Here is a 21,135-nt window from a genome sequence, read left to right on the forward strand (position 1 = left end):
TAATATCTGTGGAACTTTCTACAAAGGAAGACTATACATGTAACTAGAGCATATAAGAGCATATATGGTTGCTAAAGAAAACTCTTCCAAGGAAGCAACTTGAAAAATACATAGGCTGCAATCTAAAGACTGGGTAGATATTAGGTAGGAAAAGATAGGTTGAGTATCCCAAAGAACAACAACAAAAACATTTATTTACAAAGGTCCTGGGGCAGGAGGGAACTTGGAGTGTTCATAGATCAGTGTATCTACAGCCCAGGAAGCAAGGGGGAGATGATGTGACAAGAGAGATAAGTAAGGGCCAAATCTTGCTAGGCTGGTATGAAATTTTGTCTCCTTTCTGAAATTTTAGTAATAAATGCACTACCTTCAACAAACAATTATTGAGCACCTACTTTGTACTTGGTACTTTTCTAGATGCTGGGGACACAGGGAATATAGCAGAAGATGAAACAGAGATCTGAATCCATGGAGCCAACGTACTGGTCCTACAGGCACTGAAGGGTGCTCAGCAGAAGCACTTTGAGGTGGCAAAAGTGGGAGCAGGGAGGTCACTGTGGTCATCCAGAGGTACATGACGACAGATTCAACTAAGACTGAGCTGGGCAGAACAGAAGCTGGTGAAGGGTACTTGGGAGGTACTATCAATAGGACATACGAGTAGATTCATCAGGAAATGGGTCAGTTTTTCTTTACTGTGAGATTTTGGGTTGTTATTTTAAGAAGAGTCATGGAAGATGAGATGGCACCCCTGAGCTGAAGGAAAAGCTCTAATGGGAAAGAAAATACTGTTTCTACAAAAGGGAGAAGCGGCCATTAGCCATTGAAGGCTCTCAAGAAGGTTAGAGAGGGAGGTTCTCAGAGCCCAAGCAGAGAACATGGCCTTGGGAGGAGGGAGAGAGTGCTCCCTTACCTTAGTGGGAGGATGGTGAGGAAAGACGCAGGTAGGTTGATTAACTTGATACCAACAAGTTAAAGAGTTTTGGTACAGGAATATCCTTGCATGTCTGTGTGTGTCGTTGTTGTTGTTGAATGTTTTCCTATAGAAAAGGAGATCAGGCCATTCAATGAGACTAATGAAGAAAGAGGTAGAAAAAAGCTGAGAAATTACAGGAAATCAGCAGTAGGGAAATGGGAAAGAGAACTTTCCAGAAGAATTTAGTCAGATTGCCAGGCAGGTTGAGGGCCCTCCAAGGTCAGTGATGGTAAACAGATGCGTGTGGCGGGCAGAAACACCTCCAAAATATATTCATCTCCTAATTCCTGGAAACTGTGCATATAACCTTACATGGCACAAGAGGTGGTTAATTTAAGGATCTTGAGAGGAGCTTATCCTGGATTACCTGGGTGGGCCTTAGACACAGTCACATGCATCCTTAAAAGATAAAGGCAGGAGGATTGAGACAGAGACACAGGGGAGAAGGCCATGTGAAGACAGGCAGAGACTGCAGTGATGTGGCCACAAGCTAAGACTGCCAGGAGCCTCCAGAGACTGGAGGAGATGAGGAGGGGATTCCCCTCTAGATCCCTCGGAGGGAGTGCAATCCGGTTGACACCTTGATTTTGGCTCAAGGAAACTGATTTTGGATTTCCAGATGCCAGAACTATGAGAGAATAAATTTCTGCTGTTGAAGCCACCAAGGCTGTGGGACTCTGTTAGAGCAGACTCCTACCATTTCATACCCAGGAGACGCACCATTTCAGTCTACCCAGCTGCACTGCAGTGAGACTTTCCGCACGGCTCAGATGCAAGCACACAAAGAAACCAAAGACATGTTCCTTCAGGGTTGGAATCTGGTGAGGTGGATGTGAAGACAGGGGTAAGGAGGTTCTGGGCTCCAGCCCATAAGTTAGTGGGATACTGAGTTTAGATGAACGGGGGCAAGAAGAGACGAGGGGACAGTCAGATGGAAAGACAGCAGAGGGCTCGATGGACCGGCCTCCCAGCACCCATGGCCAAGCAAGAAGCCTCAGAGTCCTACTCAGCCCTTCAATTGTTCCCACTATTTAACTGGCCAGGAATCTGGACCGCGTGAGCTCTTTAATGTAGGTGGCAAATATTCATCTCTTGATGGATGGGCCTTGTCATCTCTCCTGGGGCTCCTGCCACAACCTCCTAACCAGCCTTCCCACCTTCGGTCTTACATTTTCCAAATTCTTCAAGATTGATAAGAGTTATCTTCCTCAGATTTAATTATAATTAATTACAACATTCCCTAGTCTAAAACTCTCCTCCCCTTGCCAAGAAACATATTTCCCTCTGCAGTTGGTAAAAGGATAAAAAGTCCATAGCCCTAAACTGGCGTGGGAGGGCATTTAGATTCCAGCTTTCATCATAGCAACTTGGAATTCCTTGCCATTCCCAGACCATAGCACTGTTTTCTGTGCCTCCAATCCTTTGGCCTTGCTCTTCCTTCTGCCAGTGCTGCCTTCTCCTCAAGCTTTGTTTTTGTTTTTTTAAGATTTATTTATTCATGAGAGATACAGAGAGAGAGGCAGAGACACAGGCAGAGGGAGAAGCAGGCTCCCTGCAGGAGCTCGATGTGGGACTCGATCCCAGATCCCAGGATCACGACCTGAGCCAAAGGCAGACAGACCCCAACTGCTGAGTCACCCAGGCGTCCCTCTCCTCAGGCTTTGGAATTCAGCTAAAGATTAGCTTCTCCCATGCTCCCCTCATAATAAGCACTAATGCTTATTAAGCACCAATGTATTAGACATCATGTTAAATCCTTTCCTTACAATTACCTCATTTGATTCGCCCAGTGAAGTAGGTACTGTTACTACTATTCCCATTTCATAGGGAGGAAAAAAATGGGCTTAGAGAGGCCATGGAATGGAGTTGCAGAATCAACAATAGTAGTTTTCTTACATTTTCACCCTTCCATTCCCTTCTTAACCCCATCAGTCTGGATTTAGTGCTATTACTCCACAGAACTGGTTCTTCCAGTTTCTTCAATGGTCTCCATGTTGCCAGGAGACACTTTTCCATCATCTCCTTACATATCCTTCAGTGTCAGAGAGGACTAACCACTTTCTGTTTCCTAAAATACTCTCCTCTCATGTGTTCCCAGTTTTTAAATTTTTCTCTCTGGCTCTGGCTGTGGCTTTTTTTGCTTCTCCTCTCTACCTGACCTCTAAATCTGTGTCTGAGACTTGACACTAGTGATGTTTGGGGTCAGATAATTCTTTGTTGTGGGCAGCTGTCCTGTGCATTGATGGGTGTTTATTTTATTTTTTATTTTTTTAAAGATTTAATTTATTTGTTCATGAGAGACACACACACAGAGAGAAAGAGGCAGAGACACAGGCAGAGGAAGAAGCAGGCTCCATGCAAGGAGCCTGATGTGGGACTCGATCCCGGGTCTCCAGGATCACACCCCAGGCCGAAGGCGGCGTTAAACCGCTGAGCCACCTGGGCTGCCCTTGATGGGTGTTTAGCAGCATCCATGGCCTCTACCCACTGAAGACCAGTAGCACCCTCCCACACACCAGCAGTGATAACCCAGAGAGTTTCCAGACACTGTCAAATGTCCCCATGGAACCTTGTAATGTTCCATGTCCTATGGAATGGAAGAACCAGTTTAGTGGAGTAATAGCACTACATCCAGGCTAATGGGGTTAAGAAGGGAATGGAAGGGTGAAGATGTAAGAAAAACAATCTGTAGGCATAACTCTCTTGAGATACTTGGTTCTGAAGGGGATGCAGAGAAACGAGGTGGTGGGACATGTAGTCCTAGGAGTTTTTGGGTTTTTTAATGATAGGAGATCCTGGTGGTACTGCCTCCTCCCCAGCCTGGACCCTTGACCAGCCTTCTCAATGGTATTCTTATTTGCTCTCCTTTGGCTGGATGCCTGTACCTTCTCATCTTCCATTGTACCCCTGGCTTTGTCAGCCCTGTGAAAATCCCACCACCTTTTCACTCGGCTCCTGCAACCAGGCTCTTGAGGGTTGATGGAGAAAATTTCAAATCTAGTCTGAAGGTTCCTCCTAGGGATGTGTTTTTTAAACTGGGTCTCTCTGCTGTTAGGCGGTCTTTCCATTCACTTTACGGACTTCATACTTACTCCTGCCCTTGTTCCCAGCCTCTTTTATATCCTCAATCCTTAGCCCTGTCCTTGCTCCTCTACAGATGAGCTTGCCTCTACCTACTTGAAAAATACTTGTTGAGCATGTTTCTGGCCAAGCTGTAATCAATGTTTATGGATTTCTTGAAGTGTGGTCTGTAGGGAATCTGTACCAGATTTATTTGGGGCATTCCTTAAAAAATGCAGGGCCCTCTGTCCCAAGTCCTCCCCCTCTTACATGCATAGAATCCAAGTCTCTGGGTTGGGGGCCCAAAGGGGTGCATTAAAAATAAAAACCCAGGAGATGCTGATGTTTATTTCAATTTGAAAAAAAATGGTATTATATATTATTTGATCTTCTCAATAATCTTGTGAGGGAGATATTAATATTAAAGACTGAATTATATGGAGAGCATCCCCCTTGAAGTCTATCACCTTCATTTCTTGTTCATCAAATTGTTGTATGTTTTCACCAGTTTCCTTTGCCTTCCCTTAGCCTTCAAATAAAGAAGCATTCCCTCCCACCCTGATCAAGAGTAAGTCCTCTTTAAAAGGCTGGCTTTAATCCAAGCCCTCCTTTCTTCCTTTGGTTCTTGATCTACCAGTTGATGATGACAATGATGATAGTGGTAGTTATAATAGCTGTTATCTATTGATCATATCGTATGTGCCAGCTCCTTACTTTGAAATATCTTTTTTAATTTCATAGTTCATCTAATCTTCAAATATTTCTTCTACTCCTTTCTCTTTTTCCTTGTCTGGTATTCCCATTATACCTATGTTATACCTTTTGTAATTGTCCCACAGTTTTTGGATATTCTGATCTCCCCCTCCCCACTCTTTTTTTCCTCTCTGCATTTCAGTTTGGAAAACCTCTACTGACATATCCTCAAGCTCACTAATCCTTTCCTTGGCCATGTCTGACCTGCTGATAAGTCCATCAAAGGTATTCTTCATATCTATTACAGTGTTTTGGCTTCCAGCATTTTCTTTTGATTCCTTCATGGAATTTCAAATTCTTTGCTTACATCACCATCTGTTCTTGCATGTTGTCCACTTTTTCTGTTATAGTTCTTAGCATATCAGTCACAATTCTTTTAACTTCCCAGTCTGATAATTGCAAAATCTCTGCTCTAAGTCTGATTCTGATGCTTGCTTTGTCTCTTCAGACTGTGTTTTTTCTTGCCTCTTAGCATGCTTTCTAATTCTGTGTTAAAAGCCAGACACGATCTGTAGGATAACAGGAACTGAGATAAATAAAACTTTAGTGTGAGGTTTTCTGTTTATCTTGTTGGAAGTTGGACTGTGTTTAATGTTTGCTGTGGCTCTAGGTGTCAAAGGCTTCAATACTCCCCCTAACCCAGTATCCTTACTTCTGTCTTCTCTATGATTCTTGGTTTTCTCTAGAAACTCTTTCTTGAACAGAGTTTGTGCCCTGAATCTCTCTTAGTTATAATCCACTGTCATTATCCTGGAGGCCTGTTGTTGGGACAATAAGGTATTGGGAAGGGGAAGCAGTCTATAACCTGATGATTAAATCTGGTTTTTACTGGGCCAGTCTCTGGGCGGTGACTTTCAAAAGTGTTTCTCAGACTTCTTCTCTTTTTTTTTTATAAATTTATTTTTTATTGGTGTTCAATTTGCCAACATATAGAATAACACCCAGTGCTCATCCCATCAAGTGCCCCCCTCAGTGCCCATCACCCAGTCACCCCCACCCCCTGCCTACCTCCTCTTCCACCACCCCTAGTTCGTTTCCCAGAGTTAGGAGTCTTTCATGTTCTATCTCCCTTTCTGATATTTCCCACTCATTCATTTGGGGAATATAAAAAATAGTAAAAGGGAATAAAAGGGAAAGGAGAAAAAATGAGTGGGAAATATCTTTTTTTTTTAACCCCCCCCCCCACCCTTATGTGGGATAGGAAGGCTAGAGGGGGCTAGAGTTGGCTAATTGCCCTTCCCAAAGCCCAGATGTGGCTCAGGTAGTTTCACTTGAGGGGAAATCTTATTATGGAGACCGTTCTAGAAATATATCAAAATGGTTATTTTTTTCCACTTCCCTCTACCAGGAGAGAATTTTTCTCTGATCTTCACCAGGTGTGGCTTCTGGAGGTAAAATTCACAAAAAGTGTGGAGATCCCCTAATTCTGGGCTCTGAGGATTTTAATTCTCAAGCTAGTCTCTACTCAGCATCTGGCTGAGTCAGTGACAAGAGAAGTGTCCCTTTCAGTTACAGCCTCCAGCACTTCTGTTCTGGAGAAGCTGTGATTCTCAGTAGCCCCTGTCTCTCCAGTTTTGGGGCAAGGAGGAGCAGTTTGTCTTGTGTCCTTGATTCACGGATGGATATAATTAGAGTTATTGATTTTCAGTTTTTCAGCTTTTTTCTTGTGAGGACAGGAGTGGACTTCCAAGCTCTTTGTATGTGAAAGCAGAAACTGGAAATGCTTATCTAATCTTTAAAACTCTCTGAGTTCATATTTTTCCAAACTGACAGGCAAGGAAACTGAAGCTTAGCAAGGTTAAATTAAGTGGCCCAAGCGTATGCAGTCAGTGAGGGGTAGAATGGCTCTATTGCCACTAAAATGGTAAAATTAAATTGGGATCCAAGCAAAGTCCGGTACCACAATCTAGAAAGGCAGCTGCACAAGCACAAGCACAAGCTGCTTTAAGAAGAGGCCCGGAGGTATGCATAAGCATGTGTGTCCTCGCATAGATATATATAAAGAAGCCCTACGATGGTAGCGGACTTTAAGAAGGAAAAGAGTTGAAAGTAGATACCAGAATCCTTGTTTCTACCAAAGAGTCAGTTTCATTCTATTGTCAAAAAAACAATTTGCTTTATGGCTGAATTTTAAAAGGCACACTGGTGGCACCTGGCTGAACTGAGTTGGTTGTCTAACTCTTGATTTTCACTCATCATGTTCTCAGGGTCATGAGATCAAGCCCTGCATCAGACTCCAGGCTGAGCATGGAGCCTGCTTAAGATTCTCATTCTCTCTCTCTTCCTTTGCCCCTCCCCCTCTCGATAAATAAATAAATAAATAAATAAATAGGCACACCTAAGAAACTCACAGGTATTGAGATGCCTGGGTGGCTCAGCAGCTGAGTGTCTGCCTTCGGCTCAGGGTGTGATCCCAGAGTCCCGGAATTGAGTCCCACATTGGGCTCCCTGCATGGAGCCTACTTCTCCTGTCTCTGCCTCTCTCTCTCTCTCTCTCTCTCTCTCTCTCTCTCTCTGCCTGTCTCTGTGTCTCTCATGAATAAGTAAATAAAATCTTAAAAAAAAAAAGAAACTGACAGGTATTTATTAAATGCCTACTATATGCCAGGCACTGTGATAGTGCTGAACAGATATGTGCCAAACAATGCAGTGCCCCTACCTTCATGGAGGAGACACGGTAGTGAGGAGAAATAGCTAATAAACCCTCTAACTATAACATGTCAGGTGGTGACAAGTAAAAGAAGAGAGCTAAAGCAAGGTAAATGGGATTGAGTGATGGGGGTGTTGTTTTCTAAGAGACGGTCAGAAATGGACTCTTTGACAAACATAACTATGAGCAGAAACCTGAAAGAAGTGAGGGAGAGAGATCTAGGGAAAGAGCACCATGGGCAGAGGGAAGGGGAAATAAAGAGTCCTTGAAGCATGCATCAGTGGCTTAGCTGAAAACAAAAGCTCATTCAATCTGCAGCTGACATAAAGCTGTGCAGACAGTGATTAATTATGTTAGATAAAAGATGCCAAATCTAGAAGAATCTTGAAATGCTGAAGAGATGAGCTATGTTGAATAATCAATGTATCAGGGCAAAAATTTAAGGTCTTGAATTTTATTTCAAGAAGGTAATTGCACAAGAATGGGATTTGCAGTTGTGGTTTACTCAATATGTGGTAAATGGATGGGAGCTCCTTCCAGCCAATACTCTGGCCTCCCCCAAAGAACTATAGAACATCAGGTACCGGGAGAGGGGGCAGCTGGAGGGACACTTCTGTGTCCAAGGGGGCACACTAAGAGTAATTTGGCAAAGGTTATACATTCTCCCTAAAAGTAAGATCTGAATTGGGCTCCTACTCAAATTCCTACTTGATCAGATGTGACAGAAACTGATAAAATAATATACATCAAGAGCCTAAAATCTATCTGATACAGAAACTTGGGGTTCTATCCCATGGAAATTATCTAAAATATAGAAGAGAATCCTCTGCAGGGCAGGGATTTTTATCTGTTTGATCATAGCTATATTCTCACAGCCTAGAAAATGCCTTGTATATACTAGTCTTAAAAAGCATTTGTTGAATGAATAAATAAATTAAACAGGCTTTCTTTATAAAAATTATTTCTAATATTTTTTAAATCTTCCAAAATTTCCTACAATAGACTACTGTTTAAGTAAACTATGATCCATTCACTCTTTAGATTTACCTCTATTTTAAAAAGCAGACAGTTTAAATGTTTGTAACACCAGAATTAAGATCTGTCCCATAAAGTAATTAGATCTGGAATGGAGGTTCATTATTCGCATTCTATTTATTTTATTTTATTTTATTTTATTTTATTTTATTTTATTTTATTTTATTTTATTTTATTTTATTTTATTTTATTCATGAGAGACACAGAGGGAGAGGCAGAGACATAGGCAGTGGGAGAAGCAGACTCCCCGCAGGAAGCCGGATGTGGGACTTGATCCCCAGACCAGAAATCACACCCTGAGCCGATGGCAGATGTGCAACCCCTGAGCCACCCAGGCGTCCTTCATTATTCTCATTTTAAAGATGAGGGGATTGCAAGATCACATAGTGACTTATTGGCAGTTTTAAACTACTTACTTCATATGTGATAAAAAAAAATCCTTTGATGAGGACACAAACAAACAAATGGGAAGATATTCCATGCTCCTGGATTGGAAGAATTCACATTGTTAAAATGCCCATACTATCCAAAGCAATCCCCAGATTCTATGTAATCCCTATCAAAATACCAATAGCATTTTTCACAGAACTAGAATAAATAATACTAAAATTTGTTTGGAACCACTAAAGAATAGCCAAAGCAATCACAAGTAAGAAGAACAAAACTGGAAGTATGATAATACCTGACTTCAAAATATACTACAAAGCTGTAGTAATCAAAACAGTATGTTATTGGCACAAAAATAGATCATTGCAACAAAATCAGGAGTCCAGAAATAAACCTGTAATTGACTTACACAGTCAATTGATTTATGATAAAGATGGCAGGAATATGCAATGGGGAAGGACAGTCTTTTCAATAAATGGTGCTGGGAAAACTGGACAGATACATATAAAAGAATGAAACTAGACCATTTTCTTATACCATACACAAAACCAAAATCAAAATGTATTAAAGACCTAAATGTGAGACATGAAACCATAAAATTCCTAGAAGAAAACACAGGCAATCATTTCTTTGACATTGGCCTTAGCAACATTTTTCTAGATATGTGTCCTGAGGCAAGGGAAACAGAAGCAAAAGTAAACTATTGAGACTACATCAAAATAAAAAGCTTTTGCACAGCAAAGGAAGCCATCAACAAAATGAAAAGACAACCTACTGAATGATAGGAGATATTTGCAAATGATATATCTGGTAAAAGGTTAATATCTGAAATATATAAAGAACTTAACAACTCTATATCAAAAAACAAATCATCTGATTAAAAATGGGCAGAGGACCTTCATTTATCCAGAGAAGACATCCAGATGGAAAGATATTCAACATCATTCATCAGAGAAATGCAAATCAAAATGACAATGGGATGTTACCTTACACTTGTCAGAATGGTTAGAATAAAAAAGATAAGAAATAACAAATATTGGTGAGGATGTGGAGAAAGGGAACCCCTGGTGCACTGCTGGTGGGAATGCAAATTGGTACAGCCACTGTGGAAAACAGTATGGAGGTTCCTCAAAAAATTAAACATAGAAATACCATATGACCCAGTAATTTCACCACTGAGTGTTTACCCAAAGAAAAAAATTCCATTAATTTGAAAAGATATATGCACATTTATATTTATTGCAGCATTACTATTGCTTCCAAGAAATGGAAGCAACCCAAGTGTCCATCAATAGATGAATGGATGAGGATGTGGCATCTCTATAAAAAACTGAATATTGCTCAGCCACAAAAAAGGGTAAGATCTTGCCATGCATAGACCTAGAGAGTATTATGTTAAATCAGACAGTGAAAAATACCACGATTGCACTTATATGTGGACTCTAAAAAACAAAACAGATGAATAAACAAACATAAAGCAGAAATGGACACATAAATACAGAGAACAAACAGATGGTTGCCAGGGGGGAAGCGTGAGGGGGATGAACAAAAGGAGTGAAGGACAGCGGGAGATGCAAGCTTCCAGTTATGCAACGACTATGTCACGGGGACGAAAGGTGCAGCCCAAGGAACACAGTCAATGGTAGTGTAATAGCGCTGTATGGGGACCGATGTGGTGAACACAGCATAATGTATACAGTTGTCAAATCATTATGTCGTACACCTGAAACAGATGTGTCAACTATACTTCAATTAAAAAAATAAAAAAATTTTAAAGTAGGGCAGCCCCGGTGGCTCAGCGGTTTAGGGCCGCCTTCAGCCTGGGGTGTGATCCTGGAGACCCAGGATCGAGTCCCATGTGGGGGCTCCCAGCATGGAGCCTGCTTCTCCCTCTGCCTGTGTGTGTGTGTGTGTGTGTCTGTCTGTCTCTCTCTCTCTTTCTCTGGCTCTCATGAATAAATAAAATCTTTAAAAATAATTTTTTTAAAGTAAAAATAGAGGCCCCTGGCTGGTTCATTCAGAAGAGCGTGTGACTCTTAATCTCAGGGTTGCAAGTTCGAACACCATGTTGGGTATAGAGATTACTTAAAAATCTTTAAGAAAATAATAATAAAAGTGAACAATAAGGACGAGAGGATGGCAAGGCTACACGGTGCTTACCGGCATTTTTAACCTACTTAATACATACCTGATAGAATTTTGTTGGGGGCAGTAACAATTTTATATTATCGGCTACACAATTCTATAACATATTTAAAAATGATTTCCAGACCTTTAGAAAGATGGATGTGGAAACAATACTAGCTCCCATGCAAGAAAGCGTGAGACCTACTAATGCCCACAAACAAGGGGGAAAGGCCAGAAATTCTAGCGGCAAGTCATCCATCCATTTGGAAAGCATTTATCAACTGGCCAGTGTGCCAAGCCTTTGGGAGGCCGTGGGAACACAGAGGCGGCCACGGCCCAGACGTCTGCTGCCCTGCAGAATCCTGTGGGAGAACGGGGATTTAACAGATCGGGGCCACAGTGTGTGGAGAACTAGGATAAAGGGATGTGCCAAGTGTGCAGGAGCTCAGAGATGCGGGAGGGGCCCATGCTCCAGATGGGATGGAAGTGGGACATGGGTGGCAGGTGAGGAACCCATGAAGTGATAGACCCAGTGTGCTCTCTGGAACGAGCCTGAAGGGATGTTAGGGGACCAGCAGGCGCCTTCTGTGTGTCCGTCCCACACTTCTTCCAGAGCTACACGAACTGCTGAAGGGACGAGACAGCAGAGTCTGTCCTCACGGGTTTCCACCCTTGCACACTGCCACTTACAGTCCTGTGCCCCTTGTCATGTTTCTGTCTCACTCAGTGTCACCTGGCCTGTGTGATGTGGATGAGAATAGCACCAACCTCCCGGGAGGGTCAGAAACAGACTGGAAACTGGTACACTTACTTATTTATGGGACAAGTATGTGCTGAGGGCCTGTTGTGTGGCAGGCACTGAACCGAGCATGGGGTGTGCTTTTGAGAAAGAATCAAGCGGTCCTGTTCTCATGGAACTTGGAGCTAAGAGGGAGAAAATTAAACAACTAGATGGGTTCATACCTGGAGGTGATAGTTGTAATTCCCTCCCCACACACCCCCCATTTGCAGCCTTTGTCAGGGTAGAATTTGAAGCTGGGTTCAGTGAAGCTGCGGTGCGGGCGGAGGTCACAGAGCCAGGGATGGAGCCCAGCCAACCACCTAGCACCCTCACTGACCGCAGTTCTGCTTTTATTTACTGGGTATCCTGGATCCAGCAACTCTGAAGTTTTTCTATTTTACTTTATAGCTTTCTCAATCATATTGCAGTGAAGATAGAAAGAGTCAGAGGAGGCTGCCTCTGCCCTCAGTGGTGGAGCTGGACAGACAGGGGGTTGGTTATACCCCAGATGGGATGTCTGCCCTGTGCAGGTTGGGGTTTGTGACTCACCTGCCCCAGGGATGTGGGAAGAGTCCCTGAAACTGCAGACTCAGGAGGAAGAGACATAGATTGACGGTTCATTATATCCCAAGCAGTGTGCTGGGAGTTCTACACAAATTATCTCATCCGATCCTCAAAATAACCTTTATCATCCCTGTTTTATAGATGAAGGAACTAGGATTCAAGGACATTAAGCGATTTCTTCAGCCAGCAGGTAGGAGCAGAATTTGAGCCCAGGTGCGCTGACTCCAGAACCATGTTCTTTTCACCACCCAGTGTATATTCTAAATAAAAAAGTTAAGCTAGAATTGGAAGAAGAATGAGATACATGGTCTTTTTTGAGGATGAAAAATCAGCTTGGAAATGGGAATGCTTTCTTCTTTCATAATGTCTCATATACCCACCAGTGACACTATCAAATTCCAAATGACCACCTCTAGAAATAGAGGAGCACGCGCGCGCGCGTGTGTGTGTGTGTGTGTGCGCGCGCACGTGCACGCAGAAAGAGAGAACAGCTTTGGTTTAATCCTGTAATTTAATTCTTGAAATTAATAATAAAGAAATGTTCACAGATGCTAACAAAGATTTATGTGTTGTGTTCACTGCAGTGGCTTTTTCAGGAGCAAAGAGAAAAAAAAATAAAAAGGAAAACTGGAACTACCTATCTTGCCCAACAATAGAGGAATAAATTGAAATAAATTATAATTCAATGGAATAGTGGAGTATCATAAAGCCATTAAAATTCATGCTCTGGAATGATGTTTAATTGCATTGAAATATACTCATAATACAATATTCATGAAAAATAAAAGAGGATCTAAGACCCTATATATAGTTTAGTTCCAATATTTATTGAACACCTACATATATGCATACATATTTAAAATCCCGGGAGGAAATGTACCCAAATGTCAGTGATGATTATCTGTAAGATGACTTTTTTAATTTCTTATCCTTCCCTGTATTTATCCTTTTCTGTATTTTCCAACACAAAGCAAAAATGAGCTCTGTTGCTCCAGTCCCATAGCGCATCTGGTTCTCAGACTCAGGACTTGCTTGCTTGGAAGAAAACTACTTTTCATCCTCAGGAGCAGACGTCAAAGATTGGGGCTGTGGAAGCCTGAGGACCCAATGTCCACCTCAGGTACTCACAAGGCAAGCTACTTCTCACTCCTCTTACAAATGATTTCAGACAGTAATTTAAAAAAAAGAAAGCTGAGCGTCGAACAAGAGGTATTGTCATTGCTTTTAAAATGTGTTCTTTTGATGGTTCTTTTAGAATCACATCTCTACAGAGGCATTTTACACTGAGTGAGTTCTTGAAGGAAAGGGGTTGGCAAAGCATGTCTTTCATACCCTGGTTCATCTGTTCATTCATTCATTCATTCATTCATGTAAGAAAACTTACTATGTCCTCGCTGGGCTCTATGCACTAATCAAAAATGATACAGTGAAAATTTAAGTAGGGAAAGTTTTAAGATGGAATTTTGAGGAAAGAGTAGAGCGGTCTTCACACATACCCTTCATGTTCACCCCTTGTCCACCTGTAAACTTCAACCACCCAAAGAGACAACTCAGAGTAATCCCCTCCTTAAATGTCCTTTCTCTCCTCCCAAATCAGCACTCATGCCTCATTTCCTAAAGATGACTGTTTTCTTATCTGCACACACGCAGCAATTCTAGCGCCCAGCATGTTGCAATATAGTTCTTTCCATATAGTTCTTATCGGCTTGCTTAATGTACTTCCACAAATCCAAGTCTCTCTTCTTGTACATGGGCAATTGGCTTACTCTATGTCACAGGTGGGAAATGATAGAATTTCCCTAGGGTAAACAAATGAAACCATCCCAAGATGTAAAGAAGTTAATATCTAGGTGCTCCTGTAACCCAAGTGGGGGTTACACAGCGTAACAGGGTTGGAAAATTTGGCTGTAGATTTTGACCTCTTGATACCAGGGGCCAGGCCTTAATTATTCATCTCAGTATGCTTAGAGCCTACTATGCTGCCTTTCACATAGCTAGTAATTAGTGCTTTCACTAATTCATCTGACCTAGCATTTGCTGAGTGTCCACCAACCGCCAGCCATGGTGCTGACTGTTAGAAATATACTAGTGAACAAAACATACGGTTTTGCCCTACAATTTGGTAGGGGCAGAGCAATGTTAAATAATCCTACAAACAAATACATAAGTATAAGTTGTAAAAACCACTCTGAAGGGTAAGTACAGAGTGCTATGAATGCTAAGGAACTATCTGAATGAATGAATGAATGAATGAATGAAAACACTGCATTTTACACTGTAATATTTATTCACTAGGAGGGTGTACACTATATATATAAAGAGAAAATATTGTGAGCTCCCTCAGGATGGATTAAGAATTCCATAAGACAATCTAACTCCTGTGTTCATGCTCCTATGATACGTCCTAAGACCTCATCAGTTTTTCGTAGTGCTATCTCATAGATGACTCATTCTGAATTTACAGGCAACTAAAAATCCCAAAGTATTTTGTTGTTGTTTGCTCAATGTGCTGCCACAAATTCAACTATCTCGTCTTGCACATGTGCAATTGGTTATTTGGATCTAAGCAGGTGACCTTCTGTGTTCCTCCATTAGCTTTCATCTTGCTAGATCTGGTCTATCAACTTGACCTCCCCAAACCTATGATTGGGGATTGCCCCAATCCTAGTCCTGACATGGGAATATATAGTTCCCTTTACATCAGTGAGTGTGGTTACCATGATGAAACGCCCATTATCAGGCTGTTGAAAGGAGTGCTGAGTAGAATTTTATAATCACTTTTGCAATACCTATCAAAAACATTAAAATGTCCATACCCTTTGCATTTGAAATGCAAATGCAATGAAATAGATTGCAAAGGATACGGCAGGTTGAAAAATCCTAGTATCTTTTTAAGGGCATGATTAAACTGAGGGGACTGTAATAGAAGATTTTCCCGTAAACTAAGAAAATTCCTAACAACAGGCTTGCAATAGCACATTTTGTTTTTAGAAAAGTGTGTCCAAACCTCTTTGAGCTTCTCACGTAGCTCAGGACCCATTAGATGCAAATACAGATTATTAATGAAGAGAAAATGAAAAGAGGTTAGAAACAGGTGATTAAGAATACAGAATAATTAGTCATTATAAAGATACTTGTTGCTATGGTATTGATAAGGGATCGTCTCCGGCAAACAACGCTTTATAAATGAGGCTTTCTTCCTTTGATTGGCAGACTATTACCCAAGCTGGTTGATGCCTACAGGCCTTAAGAACAAAATAAAGGGATGGTATTATAAATTGCCAGCTTAAAATTTTGCCAATGAATATTTGAGTGCCTACTCCTTGTGGAGCATGGTTAGAGGTACTGCCTGGTGGAGCTTATAATTTAATGGAAGGGGACAGAGAACATTCAAGTCAACAAGGACACTGACACATCATGTGGAATAAAGGCAACAGGACAAAAATTAACCGGGGAAGAAGGACAGGAAGTCCAGTCCAGAAACGGAAGGTGGGGGGAGAGGGGGAATTTCAAATAGGGTGATTCGGATGGCCTCCCCGAGAAAGGGACATCTGAGCAGAGACCTGAAGGAAGTAGGAGAATGAGCTGGACTGTTGGCTGGGCCATGGGCATTCCAGGGAGCAATTCGGTTTTAGCAATGCAATTTTACAGGATTAGAGGGTTACTTTTATGCAGGCAGTCCATCCCCTGCATTCCTTGTCACTTTCAATTAACCATAAGGACACCCAGCTCGCTCATCAAAGACAGAGTCCCATGTCTCTCCCTTCTGGCAGCCAGAGACAGATACCCTCGTCTGTGCCAAGGCTGTCATGCTGGACTCGCCACTGGAAGCAGAGAAGTAGCCCTACCCCCTTCTCCTTGGGCCTTCTGCCACACGGTGAGAGTGTAACCCTGTACCCAGTGGCCCCATTCCCTCCCCTGCTGAGTCTAAAGGGGCATTAAAATTCACATTTGTTTGTACCTGGTGAGTCTGCATTCTCTGTGTAAGGGCTCACTCATGTAGAAGCAAAATCACCCAACTCCCAGAGTTACTTTCAGAACTAAGCGTGTAATCTTTAACCAGATTTAAAGAGCAGTAGAATTTTGTTATTGTAGCGAAGTCCTCAAAATCGTTGTATCTGGAGTGAGGATGTTAACAAAGAAGGAGATCTAAATAGCAGTTAATCACTATGTATAGGTTTTTAAAATCACCATGGCCTTTGCAGTTTCTGGTCAACTGCTCAAGTTCCAGCCACACCTGCTGGCAGCAGAGCTAATGTAAGGTACAGTTACAAGGAGGACACTGTGAGGCATAGGAGGGCAGATCTGTGTCTGGTTTTTCTACCCATCGTTACCCCCCAGTGCTTACCTTGGTGCCTGGCACGTAGAAGACACTCCATAAATGCTCACGAGTAAATGAATGACACCAAAGATGACAGCTTTGGTAGAGAGAGAGGAGACCTGCGTGCTCAAGTGGGAGGGGGCAGGTGTAGAGACTACGATGTCTGAAGCAGGAGAGGTAAGGTGGAGGCATGGCCTGGGATTCTTCCCCCTATGACCTCTGGGACAAGGGGAACTGAAATGGAGCATGCATTTCATGCACAAGGGCAGGGCAGGGGCAGGGGGAGGAAGGGTGAGAACATCACTGGCGCACTGTTTGGCCCCTCTCCCCCACATAGATGTTGGATTATTTTGGTCACTTTACTTAGCAGCTTGGAGACTCAGTTCCATCCCCTGGAAAATGTGGGTAACAGCACTGACCTCACAGGGTTGCTGTGAGAACTAAGTAGGATAATGCATATAAAACCCTTGGCACAGAGACTTCTACCATAAAAACGTCCTAGTAGACTCTCATGTTTTCACTTAACGTGGACACGTTGGGAGGCAGAGTACACCGTGGTGGGGAGCAGTGATCCGGAGCCAGACTGGCTGAGTCTGAATCCCAGCTTTATCACTCCGAGCTGAGTGGTCTTAAGAAAGTTACTTAATTGCCCTGAGCCCCAATTCCCTCATCTGTGAAAAACAGGACAACGCCTATCTCCTAGGGTTGCTCTGCGGATTAAATCAGTTAATAAATGTAAACCACTTAGAACAGTATCTGGCACACAAGCATTATTACTGTCTGCTAGGTGGTTTTTTTTTTAAAAGATTTATTTATTTATGATAGACATAGAGAGAGAGAGAGAGGCAGAGACACGGGCAGAGGGAGAAGCAGGCTACATGCCGGGAGCCCGACGTGAGACTCGATCCCGGGACTCCAGCATCGCGTCCTGGGCCAAAGGCAGGCGCTAAACCACTGAGCCACCCAGGGATCCCCTAGGTGTTTTTTTTTTTATTATTTGTTTCCCACTTTGATTCCTCTGGGACTAGTGGAAGCAGCGAGGATATGTGGGAGCAGATGGATGTGTTGATGTGATGGTGGACAAGTTCATATTGGATGGGCTGGATCCAGGTCTCATTTCAACACTGGTTCTCAAACTCGAGCAGACACACCGGATTCACCCTTTGTTAAAGCATGGGTCATGCTCAGAGTTTCTCATTCAGTAGGTCTGGGTGGGGCTTGAGATTTTGTATTTCTAACAAGTTCCCAGATGGTGCTGATGCCGCTAGTCCAGGGACCACACTCTGAGAACCCTCGTGACGTTATAAAAAAGGATGTTCGAAGCTCCAAAAGATGGAGGAAGGAAGGATGCGTAAAGAGATAGGGGTTCTGGAAAATTCCAAATAGGACTGTGCAATGGACACTAGTGGAAAGAATGATGTGTTCATTCATTCACTCAACAATTATTCACTACCCACTGTGAGCTGTGCCCTGTATTCACCCATCAGTTTAAAGGAACAAGATTTAGTGGAGTAGAAATGATAATGAGTTGGAGAGGACTATCAATTTATTGAATTGAAACAGAAACCTTTAAAGAAAGAAGCCACATCCTCCTCAGGCCTACTTCTACATCGTGTCTCCTTTAGGCCTAACTCAGGCATCATTTGTGTGTGTGTGTGTGTGTGTGTGTGTGTGTGTGTGTGTCTTATAGGATATACATAAAATTGACCAATCTAACCATTTTAAGTGTACAGTTCAGTGGCATCCAGAACACCCACATTTTCATACAGTCATCACCCCTGTTCCCCTCCAGAATGTTTTTTTTCATCTTCCAAACTGAAACTCTATTCCTGTCCATCAATAGTTCCCTATTCCCTCTTCCCCTGCGCCCCCTGGCAACTACCGCTGGACTTTCTCTTTCTCTGAATTTGACTGCCCTAGCTCCTTCACGTAAGTGGAATCATATAGTACGTGTCCTTTTGTGACTAGCTTACTTCACTTCACACAGTGTCATCAAGGTTCACTCATGTTGTAGCATGTGTAAGAATTTCCTTCCTTGTTAACAGTTAATATTGCACTGTATGTATACACATTTGTTTATCCATTCTCGCATCAATGGATGTTTGGGTTGTTTATACCTCTTGGCTACTGTCAATAGTGCTACTATGAACAGGGGTGTACAAATATTTGGTTGAACCCTGCTTTCAACTCTTTTGAGTATATATATATATCTCTCTAAATATCATCTTAAAGCAGATAAATTTTGTTTAGGTGAAAATTAAGGTCACACATTCCCCATCCAACCTTCCAACCCTCTACCCTTTTCCCTTCATAGAACTTTACCCCTCCTGACACTCAGGTACCCAGATGTCTCAGCTGCCTGAATCTGATAAATCATCCACACCTCCAGGTAAATTAGCACAACAAGGACCAGGGGAATATATCTCAATGTTTTATGGGCTGAAGGCATGCATGAATCTTCCTTTCGCTATGATGACAAGCTTACCGAGGCACTGACCGAACACACTTGTGCCAGGAGCTTATTCAGTACTATTCAGAGATTAAACAATTTAGTCTCTGGGATCAGACACCTGGTGGAGGGACCTGGTGTCTTACTATTTACTAACTGTTGAAGCAAATGAGTTAATCTTGCTAGTTTCAATTTCCTGATCCATAAAATACGGATACTAGCTCCTGTTCACTTGGTTGTTTGGAGAATTAAAGTGAGATGTAGGCACACTAATTAAATTAAGATAAACCAAGATAAGGTAAAGAACTTAACATAGCACCTGGCATATGGTCAGAACCCAACAGATATTGGGCATTGTTAGTATTAAAATTGAGCAACTCCTTCAGATATATGCCCCAAAAGTTCCTCCTACCTAGATACACAGAAGGACATTATAATGAGCATGGAATTAATAGTCCCACTAGGCCAGAGGCCCAGAGGCCTAAACAATGAACATTTTTTTAAGACATGGGATTCAAAATTACCACCTGGCTACAAAAGATTAAAAGATGTCTTTGGATGGGGAAGATATTTTGGGGAAGGGTCCTCTGTGGCACCCACAATTACACGAGTCCCCAGCAGTCAACTATGGGTGTATCTTTGAGGTTGTTGTTTTTTTTTCCTTCTGAGTTTGCAAATGCCAGATAAAAAACAGATTCTAGAACAATGGAAATTTGAGATGAGAAATGGATATAGCCAATTTGGCCAGGCCTCCTCCTAGGATGGCCCCAATCCTTCTGGGACATGTTCTGATGACTGGACAGCCTTTTTCTAAATCTCTGAAAGGGGATGATGTTCCCGCCATTTCCCTTGGAAGAATATTCCACGGTGAAATATGACTCACTGTCAGGGCCTTGCCTTTGAGATTCTCTTTCTTCTCTTGACCCACTTTCGTCTTGCTGTGCCCTTTTGTGCAAAGTCAAACACAGCCTCCCCTGGAGGAGGCTGCTCTATGAGGACTGACATTTAAAGACCATTACCACCTCTAACACTCAGCCCTGTTCATTTAGCCAAGCAAAGCATGTTTAATTCTTTTAATCTCCTCTCATAAATCAATCTCTTCATTCCCTTAATAGTCCTTCTCCTATGCTTTGAATTCCTTTCAGTCTGGCCATCCTAAGCTCTTGTTCCGTTTACACTTGAGAATTGCCCGTCAATCTTGAAATGGCTCTCAGGAAAACCAGCTGGGCCCTGCCAGGGCTCCAAGTGCTCCCAACAGAATATTGGGCTCCAATATTCCACGGTGCTGGGCTGTCTGCTGCCCACAGACACTGGGAGGCCTGAGAAGAGCCCTGCCTGTTGGCCAGATCTGAAGGCCTTCAGGCATTTGCTGCCTACACTACTCTGTCTTTCACATGGACCTGGCCCACCTGGCCCATGGTCAAAGGAAGTGCCCAAGAAGCCACCTCAGACATTTTGATCTCTGCTGTCACTCCAGCTCGTCTACATGTCCACCCTTCACCTGGCGTCCACCCGCAAGGGCAACTGAGGAGCCCAGAGGGGTCTTACCTGGAAGGTCCCAGCATGGTCTTCTTCCTTATCACCCTCTCTGTTCTCTTTGAGGGCAATTAATGTGAATCCTCTGAAGTATGAGGGAGGGGCAGCTGAAAGTGTTACTGTGGAGAGAGAAGAAAGCAGATTAGAAGCACAGGAAACTAGCTGGCTTCCATCTGACAAATGGATGTTCGTGACTTCTCCATCAACACATCAGACCTGTGGGTGGGAAGGGCAGTGGAGAGTAGAGAAGTCTCATGCCTCTGAGTCATGAGCTATTGCCCTCCACCCTGCTCCCCCTTACATTTCAGAACCTGCAAAATGCCTGAACTATGATCTTAGTTGGGCCTCCCTGAAGCAACAAAGGTTTTGGTGAGCTCCCTCCCAGTATTCACAATTTGATAAAGATGGTCCCCAGTCAGCAACCCCCATCTTGACAGCTATCTAATATTACACTTCCATCAGACTGGTCCAAGAGAAATCTAGCTGCTCACAGCAC

General features: G+C 42.7%; 1 protein-coding gene across 4 annotated transcripts in view; it reads right to left on the minus strand.

The window, feature by feature from the left end:
* Positions 1-21,135, minus strand: part of SPON1 (spondin 1) — a 251,437-nt gene that overhangs the window by 211,474 nt on the left and 18,828 nt on the right. For all 4 annotated transcript variants that reach the window (XR_008663460.1, XR_008663459.1, XM_055317861.1 and 1 more), the window contains exon 2: positions 20,652-20,758. Coding sequence is in view for 2 of the 4 variants with exons in the window: in XM_055317861.1 (XP_055173836.1) it covers positions 20,652-20,758 (107 nt within the window). In the remaining 2 variants the exon portion in view is untranslated. The remainder of the gene's footprint in view (positions 1-20,651; positions 20,759-21,135) is intronic.

The sequence above is a fragment of the Nyctereutes procyonoides genome, unplaced genomic scaffold (genome assembly GCF_905146905.1).
Source record: "Nyctereutes procyonoides isolate TBG_1078 unplaced genomic scaffold, NYPRO_anot_genome, whole genome shotgun sequence".
NCBI lineage: Eukaryota > Metazoa > Chordata > Mammalia > Carnivora > Canidae > Nyctereutes > Nyctereutes procyonoides.